A 15,014-nucleotide genomic window follows, 5' to 3' on the forward strand; every position below is an offset into this window, starting at 1 on the left:
CGCGAGCGCGCGGACCAACCCCACCCCCGCCCCCCCTCTTTCCCCCCTCCCCCCTCCTCTCTCGATCCAAGCTGCGTCGCCCTTATTGCGAGTTCTCTAAGCTCGGATCCCTATCGGCAGTGGCGGCGGCGGCGGCGGCGTCGTCTCCGGCGGAGGAGCTCTCGGCGGCGGAGGAGTGGCATTACAGGCTGAGTGTAATGTACTAGCTGTCTATCGCGGATCCGAGGTAACGTAACCGAGGTTAGAAGAGGTCAGGGAATAGAGAGGAAATGGGATGGAGGTAGACTAAGAGTTGGGGAAGATAGGGTTAGGGAAAATAGAGGTGAGTAGAGAGTAGAAGAGAAGAAAAATTGGGGAAGAAGAGTTTAGAGAGTTGGGGGAGAAGAAAGAACTTCAATAATTTTCCATTCATTGATATCCTGTTTACATGATAATATGGTATTTATACTACTTAGTAAATTGAACTGGAATGAAAAACACCTAGTCTACGAGGGCTAAACTGTAATTTGTCAAAATGGGGGTGGGGGAATGGGGAAATGGGGGACGGGTTGAATTCGGATGCCTTGTGGGCCTCGGGTGGGCCTTCCCGGTCCAGGATGTTGGTTATCGGGCAAGCGGGCGTCGGTTCCGCCCTTCTCCGCACTATCCGCAACCCGGCGGGTACTGGGCTCGACATTTTCCCCCGATCCGCCTACTACTTCTCCTTCGCCCCCAATTGCGTAGATCGCGGTCCTCCCATCTTCCCTCTGTACGCCGACGATGCCCTAATCCTCGTCGCTCGCCGGAATTTCGCCGGAACCAGAACCTGGAGAAGAGCCGCATCACAGGCATCACGAAGCACCTGGAGAAGAACCAGAACCCTAGCTGGCACCAGGTGTTCGCCTTCTCCAAGGACTGCATCCAGGCGAACTTCGTGGGCCGCATCGTCTTCGACCTCACCGACGTGCCCCTCGCCCCGCAGTGGTACAAGCTCGAGGACAAGAAGGGCGACAAGCTCTCCTCCGGCGTCGGCGGCGGCGAGCTCATGCTCGCCGTGTGGATCGGCACCCAAGCCGACGAGGCCTTCCCCGACGCCTGGCACTCCGTCTCCCTCGACGTCCTTGCCGTCGGTTCACCCCGCCGAGCTCGCTCCCTCACCAATCTGCTGCTGCCACTTATTTCACCCCTACCTCGTAAAGTTGCTACCTTTACTACTCCTTTTAACTACTCTGCTCCTTTATTCTTCAGGTTGTTACACTGAGGAAGCTCTCGGCGGCGGCATCTAGGGTTCCGGCGGAGCCGCGACGACCGCGCCGTGTGGCTCGCCGAGAATCCCCTCTAGCACGCCCAGCTCTCCCTCAACGTCACCGATCTCTACATCAGGTCCCCATCCTTTGATTTGTAGTGGTTGGAATTTTAATTTTGAACCTTTGATTTGTTTGTGGATTTTAATGAAAATTAGTGCTTCTTCAAATTGCTTTATTCATAGTGGCCCTTACCTCAATTATAGGTATTTACATGATGAGTTAATTGAACTCCCAAGCAAGGATTTAAGTGCCGTGACACGGTGTCGTGCCAGAAACCTGCCGGTACGGTATGGACGGTGCGTATCGAGTCGTACGGTACGGTACGGGACGGTGCGTATCGAGTCGTGCCGATACGTGTGCCGATACGTGCTAGTTAAAAAAATTCTTGTGTGCCGATACATAATAGCATGAAATATTTATTTCTTTAGCAACAAAACATTCTAACTATTTATTATGTCTTTTTATCATATCTTTTAAATTTTATTGAGACAATTACTTACTAATTTAAAGAATAGAGGGTTTTGAGCTGTGCCATCGGCACGAGGTCTGTATCGTGCCGGTATCTTGTTGGCACGGTACGGCACGGTGGATACGGCCCGTGCCGACGGGCACTTAAAAGTTAAAACCTTGCTCCCAAGGAAGTTTCTGAACAAAGGCACTATTGGGTTCTTTGGGCAGAGTAATTTAAGTTATTAATTGAAAGTCATAACACAGCAATGAGAACAAAGGCACTATTCAATCAGAACTTAGCTTGTGAATTCCTTATATTGGGATTACTTGTCTGGTTTCAGCAATTCTTGTAGATTTCCAACCACTGATCGCGGTTTTTAAGTTGTTCCATTATTTCAAACTTTTCATTTGTGAGAATAATAATTAAAAGATCATATTCCATCTCACCATGACTCAAATGCGGCTTATAACAATTAATGCAAAATTACAGTATTCCTAAAAAGTAGTAAACAATCCGCTTCATTCATTTTTTTTAAACTAAACTCAGTTAAATATGTGAAATAGTTAAACTTTGAATTTAAATTCTCGGATACCATCCATCAAGTCTTTGCCAACTGTGCTACCTACCCGTAGGAGTTAGTAAAAGAGCAATTGAGGATTGGAAGAAATTTAGGTTGTAAGATAATTGACCAAATGTAATGGATGGTAACACTATTTCTAAGTGACTTTTCATTAGATCGATCTGTTACGTAACCCAGTATCGAAATCACTCCTAAACTCCTCGGATTTCTAAGGTTGTGGATTTTAATCATTGCATGTTATCTATTTTGCTCGTGAGAACACATTTTCTGCACTCTGAGCAAAATGAGGTTGTAGGCAAACTCTGCTGGCGCTGTTTATTTAACCTTCGTTTGGTACATACAATTCTGGATCATTTCTTATGGGAGCCAAAACCTAAGATCTCATCTCACATATCAATTTTATGTATCTTATGCATTTCGCATTCTACAGGACAAACTTATTTTGCACTCTTAATTAGTTGAGGGTCATCTTAAAAAGTGTTGTGACTAACATGAGAGCATCCTGATTCAGAAAAATTTAGGTGGTTAAGTTTGATTTAGATTGAGTCGGAAGTTCAAAGATGTATCTTCTAATATTAATTCAGATCGAGAAGATTCTTAATTTTATTTGTTTGGATCGAGAAGAACTAGTTAAAATATACGGACTGAGAAGAACTAGATGAGGCCTGACAATCGAACTTAATAGTACCTACTAAGTTGGAAGTTCAATACGAATTTCGGGACGCTTGAGATTGTTTAGACCTCCGAAATCGTGATCAATGTTTGACTTTTTATTCATAAAATGTTTGATTGTGAATATCTTTTTATCCGCAAGTAACTAGAATTTTGCCTCATATTCAGTTTGATATACTCAAGATGTTTTTTCAGATATGATGTTATCTGACTGACTTTCATAAAAGAAAACTACGAATTCTGAAAAGTATCACTCTACTCTTTATAGGATTTTAGATTCTGTTCTATCTCACTAGTTGTAAAATTAACTTTGGTCCTATAAATATTACCTTGTGATTTTTTAATTAATTAATAATTAGTGGCGTTTAAATAAAATTTAATTTTTGCGTGTATCTCTGTAAAGTTTTTCTTTCGTAGAGTCCTGGATTGATATATTACCAGTCACAATTGGTCAGTGTGCCTGCTAGATGGGTTTCCAAGACTTGCATCAATTATTCTAGGGAATGCAAATCATGAGATAGTAGGATAATTATGCGTTGCTTGGCAGAAATGTTTGTTTAACTACACTAGTTATGTCACGGCTAACTATTTGTGGGGTCCTCACTAAGATGTCTAAGATCTAGTTTAAGAATGATTTGCTCAAACGCCCCTGCTTTAGTGCATTAGAGGGCTATAAAAACCTCAAAGTGGCTGCTGGAGATTCCAACAAGTTGATTCAGCAGTTCCCCGTGCTGCCCCGCGGGAAGTCTAATTTCCACAATATGTCATTCCATAATGAGTAAAATGGTGGTTGAAACCACCACCGAAGAAAGAAGTCTTCATACGGGCTCCTCCCGTGGTGGTCCGGGACCTGTGGTCCCTGTCACCACTTGAAGCATCTGAATAGGGAACCTCTAAAATGCTTTCGAAAGTTTTTGGAGCCTTTGAGCATCACGAGGATTATGTTCCGGCCACTCATTCTGAAGCTGGGGCTAAAAGGGTCTAACTCTTATTGCATTTGCTCTCCATTATGACTATCACTTAGTTTTACATTTAAAATTCACTTAAACATTAGTTCTCTTTTTACCTCTTGCTGCTACATTATTGGTTTTTATTTTATTTTATTTTATTTTTTGTAGTGGGATGATTTGTTCGGATCTCCATTCCCAGCAAATCCCGTGAAGGAACCTCATGTCTCTTACCCCAAGAAACGGAAGGATTCTTTGTCAGTCAGAGACAACGATCAGTTTATTTTACGTAAAAGAAGAAAAAAATGGAGTTCATTGGAAGAGGAGACCTTGAGAAAATCTGTGGAAAGGTATGCACATGATATATACCCTTCAAAAATTTACTTCCTTAGTTCCTTAGATATATGTACCTCTTACTGCGAAAATAACCTTTCTCAGAGAGCATTTTTAGGAGAAAACCACCTTTCTGCCATGAATTAGATGACTCCCCTATTTAAGATTAGGGTATGTCTTTTGAGAAACTGAAATTTTGTGGGGTAGGTATGTATGAAAATATGTATGTAAATAAATGATGTTGTATATACACTAAAGACCCAAAAAATAATTTGACTGTCAACTAATGCTCTGAGGAGGCATATTTTGAGATTTCAGTGTCACACAATTTCTTAATGGAAGTTTCCACTTTCGAAGCTATTTGGTAGCCTGCAAGTGCAATTATGTATGGCTGCAAATGCAGGTAGAAGATGAGCTACTTCCTACTATTTGCTTTTCTAGATCATTTAGGGAATAGATAGAGACAATTTGGAGGTTGGGTATTAGTTAGAACTTGCTGTAATTACTAGCTTAATTCTTGAGTGCAGAATGGTCATTGTTAGATTTGATTCTTGCAAGCTTCAGTGAGCCTTCAACTTTAGCCCAAGGTGTAACATCCCTAATCCCAGGCATATACTAGTCTTTCGGTAAGGCTCCAGTGTGCTGGGCTTCTTTTGTGATCCTTCTTAACAGATATGCATTGTCCATATGTCCTCATTTTAGGGGTGAAAATAGATCAGATGATAATCATGATATCAATCCAATCAGACTCCTGAATACGAGCTTTGTCGCACATGGGTTTAGGTTTTCCTTATCCATCATTGAATCTGGATGTAGTTAATAGCATCCCTATCCATATCAAAAGAAGTTGCAACAAGAAGCTCATTCATTCGGTGCGGTGCCGGTGAACTTAGACTTACTGGATATCTGAACATGTAAAACCATTCAATTGCACGGTCAAAACATTTGTTTCCGCATTTCAAATGCACAGTTAAAACATTTGTTTTCGCATTTCAATTGCACGGCCAAAGCATTTGACAGTTGTACGTACCTCTGTTTCACTTTGTGTGTTCAAATCAAATCGGCATATTCTCCACCACAATCATTTATTCATCATCCCATATGTACTTCGACTGTTGATAACTTAGGTGGCCTTTTCTACTTATGGAGATGATCTTACCATACAGGACAAACTTGCTAAATAAAAAAGGGTCTTATTGAACCTAGTAACATAAATCCTTTTGTCCTAATTTAGCACCAAAATTTTCTAAATAGACCATTATGTAGAACAAAACAGGTCCCTGCCACATTTTGTGCACCTTATTTTGCCCCAAATTATGAAAATATTACTCTTGGTGCCGCAGTGGTTTCACTTAATTTAGCTAAATTTATTCTTTTTGCGAGTAGTTGCTTGGCTGTTCGGCGTGACTTTTAGGTATTTTGACAATTTGTGGAGCTGTTGCAAATTAATATTTTAAATAGAAAGTTTTTAACTCTTGCGCCCCTTAAATAAGCACTTCCACATCACCTCACGAGAAGCTCCAACTAGGTCAACCTCATTCTAACGGGCTTTTCAGAAAAGGTATTGGAGCCTGACATTTTAGAATCATTCTTTAGGAAGATATTTGTTAGCCTAAAAACAAATTTGTGGTAAACCAAGATGTAGCGATAAATTGCTAGCGTCATACGTTACCTGCTGTATATATTTTTCTCGTTGATTGACCAGAAATTATCAGCTTCTGGGTGCAGCCACTATAAATAGGCCTACTAGTGTAACATGTAAGTATTCTAGTGCAATGGCTTATTCAATCTCTATATCACTAGTTCATATCATTGCGTTTCTGTGGATCCAAATCAAAAGCACTAAATCCCGAAAGTTTGTCACTTTGCTTCTTGAGCCAAGCTCATGAAGAAACATGGTTTTCTTTCATGTTTTAGTCGGGACGGAAGGAGATAGTTTTAGATCTGGCAAAGTTTGTAGACAAGGGCGTCCAAGTGAAGCTAACTGGTGGGAGACAATGTTTGTATAATGTATTTAGATGTATTTCATGTTGTACTGGCATGTAGTTATCCCACAATAAGTTTTGACTTTTGTTACTCTTGCAAATTTTTTTTATGATTTAGTATTCACTGATTGTTTTCTTTTCGTACTATGTGAAAAGAGTACAAGTATGTAGCTCGGTATATATGTCAATAACTGATTAATTGGCAAGGTAATTATGCCGTTAGAGAGAGAAAGCTCTTCACACCACAAAGTGATATAATACCTCTATTCCTTGTGTTACAAAATGAACTTTGGTTTTGGACATAGCTGTGTGAAAAGACAACGGTTTGGAATTTTGCATGTGTGTTCTTATATGTGTTTTCCTTAGAAGACCAATAATCAATGATTGTTGTGCCACTCAGGATGGTATGCACATGCCGACCATGGCAACTATGCCGATATGATTGTGTCATGTGCTGATGTGTAACAACATGGTAAAAGCCTAGATAGTGGTCCATATTGATCGTGCCGGCATATTGACACAGAATAGTGTTGTAACATGTCATGTTGACTAACGGTCGGCACAATCTCATTCTGAGACGCTTAAAAGCTTGGTAGTACTGATAATTTGGCATGATGGTTTTGATTTTGGGAGAATTCTAGAGTGAGCTCTCTCTCTCTCTCTCTGTTGATTTGCTTGCCTCCCTGTTTTCCCTTCCGAAACTTGCCTTTCCCATTTTGCTCAAATATCACATGAAATATAAAATATCAGTAATTTACCATGGTTTGAGGTTTTGGCTTCAGCCAAGGCCTAAGAATATCAGCTCTGGCAGTTATAGTTGTTTCAGATTGGGTTCAGCAATTTTGGTCAGAAAAGTCTATGAAACAAAGAGATCACTGAAACTGAGGGAGAACAAATAAAAGGGAGAAAGTTAAAGCTACTGCCGAATTTCAATGCATTTGGAGGTATACGTAAGTCATTTTGATACTTCGGATAGCCTGATAGTTATACTATATTTTCGAAGAAGAATACCAATGTTGCTGGTGACCAGTCTAATAATTGTGATCATTGTGTAAAAATAATTGATAAAGCTTGTTGATTTGGAACTTATTAGTACTGCTTACATCTTGCAAAGCCTTTCAATAATGTGTTACTGTGTAAAATTTTTGACTTATAATGGTTTTCTGACCATTTGTTTATCTTGCAGTCACAGGAACTTTGAAAGGTTATGATCGGCTACTAAACCTGGTACTTGATAAAGCAATAGAATTTCTAAGAGGTTGTTAAATGTATTATGTCATGACATTTAGTTGTAAAGCATACCTAATTTGTGCCTTCTTTTAACTGCTACTACTACAGAATACTTGTTATTCGATTGTCCCTGTGCAATGCACAGAAAAACCTATAGGGCGCGTTTGGTTCGCACTATGAAAGATTATTAGGAATAAAAAGATATCCGAAAATCTTATTCCTATTCATCCTATTACTAAGAATATGACATTCCTGTGTTTGGTTCGTACGGTCATATTATTTATTAATGTTATTTAAGATTACAAAAAATATACAAATAATTTATTTATTTCTTTAATTAATTTTAGATAATGCTATCAAAAATTTCAACATTTTTTTTTTTAAAAAAAGTAGAGAGAACATAGGTTAGAGAGAGAGCATAATTAAAGAAATAGGAAGAGAAATAGAGTCGGAGTTAGAGAGAATGAGAGAGTTGAAATTTTAGAAAAAGAGGGAGAGAGAGAGCTTAGTTTAGAGAGAAAAATAATTGAAGTTTGGAGAGAAAAAGATAAGTTTAGAGAGAGATATGAGGTTAGAGTATAAAGAAAAATAATACTAACTAGCCGGCGGGTAGGGAGAAAGAAAGAAAACATATTATGATTATTCCGATCCATTAATATGAGGATATCCACCCTCTCTCAAAAGAATGAGATTAGTACTTTGGGATGAATCTCATTCCCAAGTAAATATAATATTACCAACTAGATTACTTAGTGCGTTTAGCCAAGTACCGCCATAGTTTTTTATTCCTATTGAATTACTAGGAATCTTAAAAAGATGGCGCAAACCAAACGCACCCATATAGTTATATAGTTGGTCCCTATTTTATGTTGGGCTATCATTTGAGGCATTTTCTTGTATAATGTTAATGAACGCCTCCGAAAGGGTTTAGAATAATCTGAAACAAATTCAACATGAATCTCACTCTATTCAACCTCTACTAATTTAAATGCTTCACTTTTGTATATTATGAGTCTCAAATTTTCTTATTATGCTACTGTTTCTATCTATTTTTGTATATGTAGTGCACCATTCTCTTCATATTTTGTACTTGCATGCCTGGATATGAATTTAATGGGCTTGCATGGCTGCACCGTTCTTAATTCATGCTAAACAAATTGCACTTCTGATAGGGGCATTATCCTTCTAAATTTTGATCTGAAAAGTTGGCAATAAGAAACATCTTATTTACGTAACTTTTGCATCTAAGAGGTTGAACTCAACCTGATATAATCTAAAATTAAATTAGCAATCAGATCTTGATTGTATTGGCTAACTTTTGCATCCTAATTATACAAGAGAATTAGTGAGCCCGTTTTTAATTTAGAGAAAAAGGAATTGCGACCAATTAAGTAATATATCTCCAAAGAAAAAACCCATTAAATTCATTGCATATCACAGATCTAACTGTTGGAATGTTCTTGATGTGATTTGATTGTGAGATTGTTAAAAAATTGGAAAAAGAAATAGAAATGATGGAATGACATCATGGGAATGAGATGAAGGTTATGAAAGAAAATCAAGCTAGATTAGATTCTAAAATTGTACTGATGAGGTCAATCATTAATTGAAGGTTTCTGAAGAGATACAATCATGTGGTTCTAGATCCTATGAGACTGAGAGTTTTTATATTTATTATATCATTAGCACATTCAAATTTATCTGTATATCATGGTGTTTTTTATCTATTTATTTGAGAAAATCGCTTTTTGTTTATAATTTCTAAAATATTTTTTTTCTATTTCTATTGTTTATTTTGTATAAGTATAGAAGATATTGTTGTAAATTGTGTTTGTTATGTGATTGTAAAATAGGTTCTTGATAATTCGAGTACTCATTACAATAAAGTTGCATAAAATACGGGATGCTCTAGTTCTTTTTTATACGCCTCAATCTAGTGACATGGTAATCTAGAGTTTTTTGTAAATTCTAAATATATTTTCTTAGCATATTTGTTACTAATTTTTTAACCGTTTATTCTCATTTATTTTTCTTGCAGATTATTCTTCTTAAGCCCATGGATCTTTTCTATTGGAATCTTCACTCTTTAAGGATGAGTCTTCATGAACTGTAGTTTGAACTTCTTTATTGGAGCGCATAGAACTTTTCTTTCGCCTATATAATTTTTTAACTATATATTAGTCTTCTTATAATTTGAATTTTTTTTAGCTATCTACTGTTTGATTAACATTTATTTTGTGATAAAAATTGATTTTGACATTTATTTGTACTCGCAACACTTTTGAGAATGTAATAGGTTTTTATATTCAGCTTATTTGATATTCATGAAATATTGGGTTTTTAATTTTCTTTGTCTATACATTATTTTTGAAATTTTTATAGTGATTAATTGAATATATGATTTTTAATGATAATTTAATATTTTTTTATATTTAGTGACTATTTATCTTATCTTTGTTGGCATTTGTGATTAATATTACATATTTTATGGGCAAATATATTTTGCTTTTAGTGGCTTTTATAATTGTTGGTATAGAGTAATTTTTAGTGGCAATTATTTTGCTTTTTATCGGTCGCTAATATAATCGCCGCTAGACTTTTACCAATCCCATATATAGTGACAATTGCCAATAAAGAGAGTAGCAGCGATTATAATCGCCGCTAATCTATGAGATAATTGCCACTAAAAGACAATTTTATTAGTGTAAAAAAAATCTGGCTGTGTCGTCCCGTGTCCCCTCGAATACGTGAAACTGTGTCCGATATTTTTTTATTTTTTAAAAATATGGTTCATTTTCGTATCGGATGCGTATTAGTATCCAATACGTATCCGATACGGATATAATATGAAATTTAACGTATCTGTCCTTCACAATTTGAATAATTTTTCTGCTTGGCAGCACGACGAGATATGAGCAGAGATGCAGGATTACCAAAGCATGCATATTTTACCTTTATGGAAAAGCTTCTTCCTGTCACCCCAAATTGAATGACTGCCAAAAAGAAAAGTAACATACTCTTAAACCAAATCACTTGAAAAAACAAACACATAAGAATAGCTTTTCTTCCTCACCTACTCCCTGTTTACTGGAAAATTTTTTTAAAAAAAACTATAAATTCTAACTATATCTTTTTTTAACTAATGTTTTTAAGAAATAAAACTTATAATCGAGTAAATGTTCTTATAAAATAGTTTATATTTATTTTCGTATGTGCTACTTGTACTATCCTAGTTGAGCCTACAGAATTAAAATACCAAAACGATAAAATATTGATATAATGAGAGTTGCAGTCCCACATAGTATATATTGGAGAATCATAAAAGTTCAGCTGCTGCCATAATAATTCGAAAAAATTAGAGTCATCTGCAACATAGTTAGTTAATTCGGATTCGGCAAAAATTTGGTACAGGTATAATTCGGATAAAATTTGTCCTTTAATTTTTAAATTTGTTGAAAATACGGCTAAAAAACGGATTCGGCAATTATTTGGATACATGATTTATACGGATGTTATACGTTCATCAATTAAAAATTCAGGATAAAAAATTTGGCTATATAATAAATATATAATAATTAATATACTATATATATTATTATTATAATTTTTATATATAAATTAAATATATTTAAAATTATAATAAACATATATTAATAATATATAAGAGCATATATTTAGAAATATTAATAAATAATTACAAATTTATAAATAAAATATTATATAATAATATTTTCATATAAAAATAAAATATTATATATAATAAATAAATAAATATATATAATTTGCAAATAATTTGCGAATTAAATCGCCATCATCTGCAATCTTCACGGGCTCTGCAATCCTTCACGAGCCATCCTTTACGGGCTAGTTTTTTCCAAATAATTTCCAAACATGGAAACTGAAAAAGAATATATAACAACGAATGAAGTTACCAAAATGGAAAGCATCTTGTCACTCTCTCCAAAGTATCGATCACATGGAAAACAACAGTATCTTGTCACCCTCTCCAATGCATCGATCACATGGAAAACAACAGTATCTTGTCACCCTCTCCAATGTATCGATCACATGGAAAACAGCAGTAGCTTTAATCATGTAAATCGATCACATGGAAAAACAACCTTTATATAATCCCCTTCCTCCTTGCTGCCTTCTTCATCTTCGCACTCTCTTCCTTCCTCTTTGCTACCCTCCATCTTCGCACTCTCTTCTATGGGTGTCATCCAGCCGGCAGAGGATAGTCCCCTTCCTCCCTCTCGGTCACTCTCTTTTTCGCATTCATTGTGCCTATTAATGAGTTGAGAGAGTTTTTTTTTTTTTTTTGAAAATCAATTAGATGGAACCCACCAATGACGCCACGTGGGTGCCTGCCTACTTGCGGCGCCCATCAGGGAACGGAGCTCACCTCTGGGCTCCCTTCCCGTGACTCCGAGCTAATTTAAACCCGTTCATATAAATATATATTTTTTTATCTTTTTGTTTTGTGATGCCATAATTCAAAACTTTTATTTTAGTAGTCATTACTATTTTTAAATTTTGTTTTACAGGATAACTAAAGAACTGAGGGTAAAGATGGACAACTGGTACTATTAATTTGCAGCTCGTTTGCATTTCACTTCACATTTACTGCACTACATATTGCATTACATTACATTACATATTATAAAAGTAGAGTTGGGGCAAGCATACAAAGATAGGTGTCGCCCAACTAAATGCACAAACCTGCACTAAATTTATTTTATTTTTTTTTCAATGATTAAATACTATAAAAAAAATAAAATTCACTATGTATTTTTATTCTTACTACATTGAAAGAGAGTTGGTTGGTCACACTTGTTCCCCTAATTCTCAACTTCCAAATCTCCATTAAATAGGAGAAATATTGTATGTGTACAATCTACTAATAAACTACATAAACCGAGCATATTACTTAATTTTATTAATATTATAAAATTAAAATCTAACTTGATAAATTCAATCTAAATCATATAAAATATCAATGTCTAAAAAAAATAATATCTAAACTTTTATGATAGAATTTTAGAATACGTTGGGGTCTAGAAAAATTCAAAAAATTTGTGTTTAAAAAGCTTGTGTTTAAAGAGATTTTTCTAGATTATAGGAATGGGAAAGGAAGAACTGAAGAACGGCAATAGAGAACGAGGAAAGTTTTTTTTTGTTTTTTTTATATAAGATAAAGTTTAGATAGTAAATAAAAAAATTAGTGTTGTGAAATTAAAATCTAATTTAATATATATGATCTACAAAATATTAAAACTCTATATATAAAAATTATAGACTTCATATTTTTATAATAAAATTTTAGACATTTACTGTACAAAATTTATTCATAGACGGATACGTAAAATGATTTCTTCCTACTATTTTATTTTTCTTTCTTTATTGATTTATATAAATTATATTATTAGATCTCTCTACAATCTTTTTCATGTAGTCTCTATAAAATAATGTAATTACTATATAATCTATAGAATATATAAATTGACGATTCGGTCATACTGAAGAAAAGGTTTCTAAGAGAAACAGGTTAAATAAATGGGAATTTTTCACACAGCGATCCAATAAAAATTTTGAACATGCCTCTTGTACTGTAAATTGACTCTAAAATATGCATTAAAGATTTTTTTTTATAGTACAATATATTATTTAAATATTTTATATTATATAAATTAAAAATATCCCACATAGGACAAAATTCATCATATATATACACTTGAAGCAGTTTTTGTTGGGAATCTGGTACTTGCCCCGGTACCGATCTTGTGAATCCGCCGTCTGCTGTGGATTCGGTATCGATTATTGGGATTTCGCAACGGAAGCGTTAAATCGAGTTTTTACCATAAACCTGTCTTCTCAGCAGAAGCTGATACAATCATAAAAGAGAAAAATATGCGGGTAAAATAAGAATCATTAATTAAGAGAAGATTACACCCGACTCATCTTCTGCAACTGAGTAGCTACAATCCAAGCCTTCTTTTTGAATCTCTCTTACCCTTCTCTCACCTTCTATAAAACCACAAAGAAGACAATCATTCACATGCACCCGTGCACTAGGTGCACTCAACTCTTGGCTATTCTCTCTCTCTCTCTCTTTTTCTCTCTGGTACGCACACTCAAGAGACTCTCTCTCTTGACCGTACTACACCCTCAATAGCCTCTAATGCATTATATATAATGCTCAACCAAAGATGTACCCAATCCTAGTATATTTAGGATTCCGACTTTAGAGAAAGATAACAAGCACTAAAAGCCTAGTTACTGAAGTAATAGTTTCACTCTTTGACTTTTTAAATTTCTTGTTAGGTACCATCCTGGTAAAAGTTATGCCGAGCACATATGACAGGTACGATTTTTTTAATTTTTTAGTGTAAATAACAACCATTAACACACGTATTTGTGACAAAATCCAACTGTTTTTGCTCTATACGCTCCACAACAAAGAAGGTACGCAATTGACACTTTTATCTGTAATTTTATCTGTAATAAAATTCACATGTTTTGATATATCTCACTGTTTACAGAATGAACTAGTATGTTTGCAGTCTACGTAGGTTGATATAATATATAAGACGTTACGCAATAATAGGAAAACGATTACAACAATATGTTAAATAAAAAAAAGATGACGTATATTCATGCACATGATGTATCGGTATATCCATATGTTTATGCTCTATACTTTTGTCTTATTTCATACTTTTTTACAAGTGATTCTAAATTTTAATGGTATTATATTAAAAAATACTAGGTCTACAATCCAAAAGGGTATAAATGCAATTTTAAATTTCACGTGCCAATATTTAATTTATCTCCAAACTAAAATCACTTCTGCAGAAACCACTTTTCCAGAAATTAGGCTAAAGAGGCCCTATGTTGTATTTGGGCATATAGTTTCTACATTTAATTTTAGTTCCTCAATGTTAGAAATTATGTGCCCAGGTACAACTAACCTATGTTACATAGTTGTACTTAGGCATATAGTTCTCTTGAGATTGAACTATTTTATTTTTGTAATATTTGTAATTTATCTACAAAATTAACAACTTTTTTTTGTCAATTATATTCATAATTTTAAACCTATTTCCTTGCAGAGCGAGAGACAGCATGGCTTTGAAAATAAATTAATTATCGGTGATAGAGCACTTGACAAGTATTCGGAAAAAAACCTTGGTTTTAGAACTGGACAATACAAAGATGATCATCTTCAAGAGACAATTGAAGTTTTCGTCACAAAACATATTACGGTGGATTGTTACAATCTCGGAAACGTTTTAAGCTATCAAAACATACTTTGGTTTGAGAATTATCATATAGCGAAATTCTCGGTAATCACAGAAGTCGTTAGTTGTAAACTAAAGAATTATATTAAACATTATAAGAATAATTTATTTGTCAATAAAAAAGACCACGTGTACGGTATATCCGAGACATACGACAAGTTAATTCTTCCGTAAGATTCGAATTAATTATTATATAAATATTTTTTTTATTAAATCTAAAAATATTCTT

At 35.0% G+C, this 15,014-nt stretch overlaps 1 protein-coding gene across 21 annotated transcripts; it reads left to right on the forward strand.

Moving 5' to 3' along the window:
• On the forward strand, positions 201 to 9,798 carry LOC109716653. 21 transcript variants are annotated; one of them, XR_002217986.1, is made up of 8 exons: positions 206 to 1,105; positions 1,228 to 1,362; positions 4,108 to 4,286; positions 6,187 to 6,268; positions 7,037 to 7,204; positions 7,441 to 7,481; positions 9,338 to 9,428; positions 9,523 to 9,798. XR_002217986.1 is itself a non-coding variant. In XM_020242191.1 (5 exons), exons 1-4 carry the CDS (start codon positions 515 to 517, stop codon positions 7,463 to 7,465), a joined length of 930 nt encoding a protein of 309 aa, XP_020097780.1. In that variant the 5' UTR covers positions 201 to 514; the 3' UTR covers positions 7,466 to 7,512; positions 9,523 to 9,798. The 21 variants fall into 21 exon arrangements, 3 of the variants coding, with proteins under 3 accessions (XP_020097780.1, XP_020097781.1, XP_020097783.1); XR_002217988.1 differs by having other exon boundaries at positions 7,037 to 7,198; XR_002217989.1 differs by lacking the exon at positions 9,338 to 9,428 and having other exon boundaries at positions 7,441 to 7,512.

The sequence above is a fragment of the Ananas comosus genome, linkage group 10, assembly GCF_001540865.1.
Source record: "Ananas comosus cultivar F153 linkage group 10, ASM154086v1, whole genome shotgun sequence".
In the NCBI taxonomy this organism is placed as follows: domain Eukaryota; kingdom Viridiplantae; phylum Streptophyta; class Magnoliopsida; order Poales; family Bromeliaceae; genus Ananas; species Ananas comosus.

Excerpts from the sequence above, each read along its gene's own strand:
- LOC109716653 (XM_020242191.1), top strand. The coding sequence starts at position 515 with ATGGGGGTGGGGGAATGGGGAAATGGGGGACGGGTTGAATTCGGATGC. Across the intron at positions 1,106-1,227 it reads TCTCCCTCGACGTCCTTGCC|GTTGTTACACTGAGGAAGCT; the intron begins GTCGGTTCACCC and ends TTTATTCTTCAG. Across the intron at positions 1,363-4,107 it reads GTCACCGATCTCTACATCAG|TGGGATGATTTGTTCGGATC; the intron begins GTCCCCATCCTT and ends TATTTTTTGTAG.